The sequence below is a fragment of the Ranitomeya imitator genome, chromosome 7 (assembly GCF_032444005.1).
Source record: "Ranitomeya imitator isolate aRanImi1 chromosome 7, aRanImi1.pri, whole genome shotgun sequence".
In the NCBI taxonomy this organism is placed as follows: domain Eukaryota; kingdom Metazoa; phylum Chordata; class Amphibia; order Anura; family Dendrobatidae; genus Ranitomeya; species Ranitomeya imitator.
In genome coordinates this window covers 187199102-187207898 of record NC_091288.1, presented here as the reverse complement: position 1 = coordinate 187207898, position 8797 = coordinate 187199102, and the positions used below count along the sequence as shown (strand labels likewise).

At 57.3% G+C, this 8797-nt stretch overlaps 1 protein-coding gene across 1 annotated transcript; it reads right to left on the bottom strand.

The window, feature by feature from the left end:
* Positions 1–7243: 7243 nt before the first annotated feature.
* LOC138645928 (histone H1C-like) lies at positions 7244–8391 on the bottom strand. The gene has a single exon (XM_069735406.1). It carries the CDS (start codon positions 7908–7910, stop codon positions 7272–7274), a length of 639 nt encoding a protein of 212 aa, XP_069591507.1. The 5' UTR covers positions 7911–8391; the 3' UTR covers positions 7244–7271.
* Positions 8392–8797: the final 406 nt, after the last annotated feature.

Here is an 8797-nt window from a genome sequence, read left to right as displayed (position 1 = left end):
GATCATACAGCTCTGCGAGGAGGTGGTGGCACTGATCATACAGCTCTGCGGGGAGAAGGTGGCTCTGATCATACAGCTCTGCGGAGAGAAGGTGATGGCTCTGATCATACAGCTCTGCGGGGAGGTGATGGCTCTGATCATACAGCTCTGCGGGGAGGAGGTGGTGGCTCTGATCATACAGCTCTGCGAGGAGGTGGTGGCACTGATCATACAGCTCTGCGGGGAGAAGGTGATGGCTCTGATCATACAGCTCTGCGGGGAGAAGGTGGCTCTGATCATACAGCTCTGCGAGGAGGTGGTGGCTCTGATCATACAGCTCTGCGGGGAGAAGGTGGCACTGATCATACAGCTCTGCGAGGAGGTGGTGGCACTGATCATACAGCTCTGCGGGAAGGTGATGGCTCTGATCATACAGCTCTGCGGGGAGAAGGTGGCACTGATCATACAGCTCGGCGAGGAGGTGGTGGCACTGATCATACAGCTCTGCGGGGAGAAGGTGGCTCTGATCATACAGCTCTGCGGAGAGAAGGTGATGGCTCTGATCATACAGCTCTGCGGGGAGGTGATGGCTCTTATCATACAGCTCTGCGGGGAGGAGGTGGTGGCTCTGATCATACAGCTCTGCGAGGAGGTGGTGGCACTGATCATACAGCTCTGCGGGGAGAAGGTGATGGCTCTGATCATACAGCTCTGCGGGGAGAAGGTGGCTCTGATCATACAGATCTGCGAGGAGGTGGTGGCTCTGATCATACAGCTCTGCGGGGAGAAGGTGGCACTGATCATACAGCTCTGCGAGGAGGTGGTGGCACTGATCATACAGCTCTGCGGGAAGGTGATGGCTCTGATCATACAGCTCTGCGGGGAGAAGGTGGCACTGATCATACAGCTCGGCGAGGAGGTGGTGGCACTGATCATACAGCTCTGCGGGGAGAAGGTGGCTCTGATCATACAGCTCTGCGGGGAGAAGGTGATGGCTCTGATCATACAGCTCTGCGGGGAGGTGATGGCTCTGATCATACAGCTCTGCGGGGAGGTGATGGCTCTGATCATACAGCTCTGCGGGGAGAAGGTGGCACTGATCATACAGCTCTGCGAGGAGGTGGTGGCACTGATCATACAGCTCGGCGAGGAGGTGGTGGCACTGATCATACAGCTCTGCGGGGAGAAGGTGGCTCTGATCATACAGCTCTGCGGGGAGAAGGTGATGGCTCTTATCATACAGCTCTGCGGGGAGAAGGTGGCTCTGATCATACAGCTCTGCGAGGAGGTGGTGGCTCTGATCATACAGCTCTGCGGGGAGAAGGTGGCACTGATCATACAGCTCTGCGGGAAGGTGATGGCTCTGATCATACAGCTCTGCGGGGAGAAGGTGGCTCTGATCATACAGCTCTGCGAGGAGGTGGTGGCACTGATCATACAGCTCTGCGGGGAGAAGGTGGCTCTGATCATACAGCTCTGCGGAGAGAAGGTGATGGCTCTGATCATACAGCTCTGCGGGGAGGTGATGGCTCTGATCATACAGCTCTGCGGGGAGGAGGTGGTGGCTCTGATCATACAGCTCTGCGAGGAGGTGGTGGCACTGATCATACAGCTCTGCGGGGAGAAGGTGGCTCTGATCATACAGCTCTGCGGGGAGAAGGTGATGGCTCTGATCATACAGCTCTGCGGGGAGAAGGTGGCTCTGATCATACAGCTCTGCGGGGAGGTGATGGCTCTGATCATACAGCTCTGCGGGGAGAAGGTGGCACTGATCATACAGCTCGGCGAGGAGGTGGTGGCACTGATCATACAGCTCTGCGGGGAGAAGGTGGCTCTGATCATACAGCTCTGCGGGGAGAAGGTGGCTCTGATCATACAGCTCTGCGAGGAGGTGGTGGCACTGATCATACAGCTCTGCGGGGAGAAGGTGGCTCTGATCATACAGCTCTGCGAGGAGAAGGTGATGGCTCTGATCATACAGCTCTGCGGGGAGAAAGTGGCACTGATCATACAGCTCTGCGAGGAGGTGGTGGCACTGATCATACAGCTCTGCGGGGAGAAGGTGGCTCTGATCATACAGCTCTGCGGAGAGAAGGTGATGGCTCTGATCATACAGCTCTGCGGGGAGGTGATGGCTCTGATCATACAGCTCTGCGGGGAGGAGGTGGTGGCTCTGATCATACAGCTCTGCGAGGAGGTGGTGGCACTGATCATACAGCTCTGCGGGGAGAAGGTGGCTCTGATCATACAGCTCTGCGGGGAGAAGGTGATGGCTCTGATCATACAGCTCTGCGGGGAGAAGGTGGCTCTGATCATACAGCTCTGCGAGGAGGTGGTGGCACTGATCATACAGCTCTGCGGGGAGGAGGTGGTGGCTCTGATCATACAGCTCTGCGTGGAGGAGGTGGTGGCTCTGATCATACAGCTCTGCGGGGAGAAGGTGGCTCTGATCATACAGCTCTGCGGGGAGAAGGTGGCTCTGATCATACAGATCTGCGGGGAGAAGGTGATGGCTCTGATCATACAGCTCTGCGGGGAGAAGGTGGCACTGATCATACAGCTCTGCGAGGAGGTGGTGTCACTGATCATACAGCTCTGCGGGGAGGAGGTGATGGCTCTGATCATACAGCTCTGCGGGGAGGAGGTGATGGCTCTGATCATACAGCTCTGCTGGGAGAAGGTGGCTCTGATCATACAGCTCTGCGAGGAGGTGATGGCACTGATCATACAGCTCTGCGGGGAGAAGGTGGCTCTGATCATACAGCTCTGCGGAGAGAAGGTGATGGCTCTGATCATACAGCTCTGCGGGGAGGTGATGGCTCTGATCATACAGCTCTGCGGGGAGGAGGTGGTGGCTTTGATCATACAGCTCTGCGAGGAGGTGGTGGCACTGATCATACAGCTCTGCGGGGAGAAGGTGGCTCTGATCATACAGCTCTGCGGGGAGAAGGTGATGGCTCTGATCATACAGCTCTGCGGGGAGAAGGTGGCTCTGATCATACAGCTCTGCGAGGAGGTGGAAGCACTGATCATACAGCTCTTCGGGGAGAAGGTGATACCTCTGATCATACAGCTCTGCGGGGAGGTGATGGCTCTGATCATACAGCTCTGCGGTGAGGAAGTGATGGCTCTGATCATACAGCTCTGCGGGGAGAAGGTGGCTCTGATCATACAGCTCTGCGACGAGGAGGTGGTGACACTGATCATACAGCTCTGCGAGGAGGTGGTGACACTGATCATACAGCTCTGCGGGAAGGTGATGGCTCTGATCATACAGCTCTGCGGGGAGAAGGTGGCTCTGATCATACAGCTCTGCGAGGAGGTGGTGGCACTGATCATACAGCTCTGCGGGGAGAAGGTGGCTCTGATCATACAGCTCTGTGGGGAGAAGGTGATGGCTCTGATCATACAGCTCTGCGGGGAGGTGATGGCTCTGATCATACAGCTCTGCGGGGAGAAGGTGGCTCTGATCATACAGCTCTGCGAGGAGGTGGTGGCACTGATCATACAGCTCTGCGGGGAGAAGGTGGCTCTGATCATACAGCTCTGCGAGGAGAAGGTGATGGCTCTGATCATACAGCTCTGCGGGGAGAAAGTGGCACTGATCATACAGCTCTGCGAGGAGGTGGTGGCACTGATCATACAGCTCTGCGGGGAGAAGGCGATAGCTCTGATCATACAGCTCTGCGGGGAGGTGATGGCTCTGATCATACAGCTCTGCGGGGAGGAGGTGGTGGCTCTGATCATACAGCTCTGCGAGGAGGAGGTGGTGGCACTGATCATACAGCTCTGCGGGGAGAAGGTGGCTCTGATCATACAGCTCTGCGGGGAGAAGGTGATGGCTCTGATCATACAGCTCTGCGGGGAGGAGGTGATGGCTCTGATCATACAGCTCTGCGGGGAGGAGGTGGTGGCACTAATCATACAGCTCTGCGGGGAGGAGGTGATGGCACTGATCATACAGCTCTGCGGGGAGGAGGTGGTGGCACTAATCATACAGCTCTGCGGGGAGGAGGTGATGGCTCTGATCATACAGCTCTGCGGGGAGGAGGTGATGGCACTGATCATACAGCTCTGCGGGGAGGTGATGGCTCTGATCATACAGCTCTGCGGGGAGGAGGTGGTGGCACTAATCATACAGCTCTGCGGGGAGGAGGTGGTGGCACTGATCATACAGCTCTGCGGGGAAGAGGTGGCTCTGATCATACAGCTCTGCGGGGAGGAGGTGATGGCACTGATCATACAGCTCTGCGGGGAAGAGGTGGCTCTGATCATACAGCTCTGCGGGGAGGAGGTGATGGCACTGATCATACAGCTCTGCGGGGAGGAGGTGTTGGCTCTGATCATACAGCTCTGCGGGGAGGAGGTGATGGCACTGATCATACAGCTCTGCGGGGAGGAGGTGGCTCTGATCATACAGCTCTGCGGGGAGGAGGTGGTGGCACTGATCATACAGCTCTGTGGGGAGGAGGTGGTGGCACTGATCATACAGCTCTGCGGGGAAGAGGTGGCTCTGATCATACAGCTCTGCGGGGAGGAGGTGATGGCACTGATCATACAGCTCTGCGGGGTGAAGGTGGCTCTGATCATACAGCTCTGTGGGGAGGAGGTGGTGGCACTGATCATAAAGCTCTGTGGGGAGGAGGTGGTGGCACTGATCATACAGCTCTGCGGGGAAGAGGTGGCTCTGATCATACAGCTCTGCGGGGAGGAGGTGGTGGCACTGATCATACAGCTCTGCGGGGAGGAGGTGTTGGCTCTGATCATACAGCTCTGCGGGGAGAAGGTGGCTCTGATCATACAACTCTGTGGGGAGGAGGTGGTGGCACTGATCATAAAGCTCTGTGGGGAGGAGGTGGTGGCACTGATCATACAGCTCTGCGGGGAAGAGGTGGCTCTGATCATACAGCTCTGCGGGGAGGAGGTGGTGGCACTGATCATACAGCTCTGCGGGGAGGAGGTGATGGCACTGATCATACAGCTCTGCGGGGAGAAGGTGGCTCTGATCATACAGCTCTGTGGGGAGGAGGTGGTGGCACTGATCATAAAGCTCTGTGGGGAGGAGGTGGTGGCACTGATCATACAGCTCTGCGGGGAAGAGGTGGCTCTGATCATACAGCTCTGCGGGGAGGAGGTGGTGGCACTGATCATACAGCTCTGCGGGGAGGAGGAGGTGGCTCTGATCATACAGCTCTGCGGGGAGGAGGTGGTGGCACTGATCATACAGCTCTGCGGGGAAGAGGTGGCTCTGATCATACAGCTCTGCGGGGAGGAGGTGGTGGCACTGATCATACAGCTCTGCGGGGAGAAGGTGGCTCTGATCATACAGCTCTGCGGGGAGGAGGTGGTGGCAGTGATCATACAGCTCTGCGGGGAAGAGGTGGCTCTGATCATACAGCTCTGCGGGGAGGAGGTGGTGGCACTGATCATACAGCTCTGCGGGGAGGAGGAGGTGGCTCTGATCATACAGCTCTGCGGGGAAGAGGTGGCTCTGATCATACAGCTCTGTGGGGAGGAGGTGGTGGCACTGATCATACAGCTCTGCGGGGAGGAGGTGGTGGCACTGATCATACAGCTCTGCGGGGAGGAGGTGGTGGCACTGATCATACAGCTCTGCGGGGAGGAGGTGATGGCACTGATCATACAGCTCTGCGGGGAGGAGGTGGTGGCTCTGATCATACAGCTCTGCGGGGAGGAGGTGGTGGCACTGATCATACAGCTCTGCGGGGAGGAAGTGATGGCTCTGATCATACAGCTCTGCGGGGAGGAGGTGGTGGCACTGATCATACAGCTCTGCGGGGAGAAGGTGGCTCTGATCATACAGCTCTGCGGGGAGGAGGTGGTGGCTCTGATCATACAGCTCTGCGGGGAGGAGGTGATGGCACTGATCATACAGCTCTGCGGGGAGGAGGTGGTGGCTCTGATCATACAGCTCTGCGGGGAGGAGGTGGTGGCACTGATCATACAGCTCTGCGGGGAGGAGGTGATGGCTCTGATCATACAGCTCTGCGGGGAGGAGGTGGTGGCACTGATCATACAGCTCTGCGGGGAGGAGGTGGTGGCACTGATCATACAGCTCTGCGGGGAGGAGGTGATGGCTCTGATCATACAGCTCTGCGGGGAGGAGGTGGTGGCACTGATCATACAGCTCTGCGGGGAGAAGGTGGCTCTGATCATACAGCTCTGCGGGGAGGAGGTGGTGGCTCTGATCATACAGCTCTGCGGGGAGGAGGTGGTGGCACTGATCATACAGCTCTGCGGGGAGAAGGTGGCTCTGATCATACAGCTCTGCGGGGAGGAGGTGGTGGCACTGATCATACAGCTCTGCGGGGAGGAGGTGGTGGCACTGATCATACAGCTCTGCGGGGAGGAGGTGGTGGCACTGATCATACAGCTCTGCGAGGAGGTGGTGGCACTGATCATACAGCTCTGCGGGGAGAAGGTGGCTCTGATCATACAGCTCTGCGGGGAGGAGGTGGTGGCTCTGATCATACAGCTCTGCGGGGAGAAGGTGGCACTGATCATACAGCTCTGCGGGGAGAAGGCGATGGCTCTGATCATACAGCTCTGCGGGGAGGTGATGGCTCTGATCATACAGCTCTGCGGGGAGGAGGTGGTGGCACTGATCATACAGCTCTGCGGGGAGGAGGTGGTGGCACTGATCATACAGCTCTGCGGGGAGGAGGTGATGGCACTGATCATACAGCTCTGCGGGGAGGAGGTGGTGGCACTGATCATACAGCTCTGCGGGGAGGAGGTGGTGGCACTGATCATACAGCTCTGCGGGGAGGAGGTGATGGCTCTGATCATACAGCTCTGCGGGGAGGTGATGGCTCTGATCATACAGCTCTGCGGGGAGGAGGTGATGGCACTGATCATACAGCTCTGCGGGGAGAAGGTGGCTCTGATCATACAGCTCTGCGAGAAGGTGATGGCTCTGATCATACAGCTCTGCGGGGAGAAAGTGGCACTGATTATACAGCTCTGCGAGGAGGTGGTGGCACTGATCATACAGCTCTGCGGGGAGAAGGCGATGGCTCTGATCATACAGCTCTGCGGGGAGGTGATGGCTCTGATCATACAGCTCTGCGGGGAGGAGGTGGTGGCACTGATCATACAGCTCTGCGGGGAGGAGGTGGTGGCACTGATCATACAGCTCTGCGGGGAGGAGGTGATGGCACTGATCATACAGCTCTGCGGGGAGGAGGTGATGGCACTGATCATACAGCTCTGCGGGGAGGAGGTGGTGGCTCTTATAAGAGCCTTTGTGGTAACAGAACAGGGGCTGCAGCTTATTTCTTAGCCGCGGGCTTCTTGGCTTTCGCAGCCTTCTTAGCCGGACTCTTGGCGGGTTTGGCCGCCTTCTTAGCCGGACTCTTCGTCACCTTCTTGGGCTTGGGAGCGGCTTTCGGCTTCTTGGGGCTCTTGGCCGCTTTCTTGGCAGCTGCGGGCTTCTTGGCCTTTTTCGGGCTCTTCTTGGCCGCGGTCGGAGCCTTTTTGGGCTTCTTCGGAGATTTGGCGGCTTTCTTGGCAGCAGCGGGTTTCTTGGGTTTGGCCGCAGCTGCTGGCTTCTTCTTGGCCACTTTATCCTTCGTCTCCTGCTTCTTGTTCAGCTTGAAGGACCCGGAGGCGCCGCTGCCCTTCACCTGGAGGAGGACGCCCTTGGTGACCAGAGACCTGACGGCCAGCTTCAGGCGGCTGTTGTTCTTCTCTACATCGTATCCTCCGGCAGACAGAACCTTCTTCAGGGCGGCCAGAGACACCCCGCTGCGCTCCTTGGAGGCGGACACGGCTTTCACGATCAGCTCGGAGACGCTGGGGCCGGAGGATTTATTGCTCTTCTTGGCGGCGGATTTCTTCGGCTGCTTCTTGGATTTGGCGGCCGGTTCTGCGGGAGGGGGAGCGGCGGCTGGCGCGGTCTCTGCCATCATGTGCTGCAGAAGCAAAACGAAAATACTTCTTGATAGGAAGGAAAATACTGAGGCCGGAGCTGGAGGCGCCTGTTATATGTACAGGCTTACTGCGCACTGATTGGCTGCTGAGCTGCACCGTCCTGAGCTTCTATTGGCTGACACTGGACACAGGCCCCGCCTCCTCCCAGCTGAGTCCGGGTTAAGCTCCGCTCTCCCCTTGTGCTTCCCTGCCCGGGATAAAAGCCCTTTACCGGCTAACACCGGACAGCAGAGCGCGCTTCCTCCGTCGCCTCCCCTTCTCCAACATCTCCACCGGCCATTTGTAGCCGTCACTAGCAGAGATGCCGGGAAAGAGCGGAGAGAATATCCCGGGATCATCGCCGCCGTCCTCCCGATCTGCACCTCACTGTGTACCCGGGGAGATAAATCTGCTGCGGGAGCTCGTTCCTCCTGTCCCCGGCTCTTGTCACCATCACAGGGATCTTTACTCCAATGTTTATCGCACAGGAAGCTGATTGTAAGATGTGGGGACGAGCTGGAGCTGCTGAGAACCCAGAAGGGTAACACAGGCGACGGCCTCCGCTGACTGCCCCCTCCCTGACCTGTGATATCACTGTACCCCATAAGTGCAGAGTATTGGGGGGGACACGTGTTCCACATCAGTAGATGATCCACATCGGGGGCTGATTGCAATCACCTGCCCGATGTTTCTGATTGTGAATATCACCTATCTTGATATACCAGTTTAGTACAATTAGGTATTCCGTTTCTTTAGGATTAGGACATAGATGGTCCTTTCCCACTCACAGAGATAAATAGGACCGCACACATGATTATGCACGTTTAATATACTTGGTAAGACCTAAGTCCATCTATTTTTTTCTTTCCTTTTTTTATTTTTTATT

Coding starts and splice junctions, on each gene's coding strand:
- LOC138645928 (XM_069735406.1), bottom strand. CDS start 7,910: ATGATGGCAGAGACCGCGCCAGCCGCCGCTCCCCCTCCCGCAGAACCG.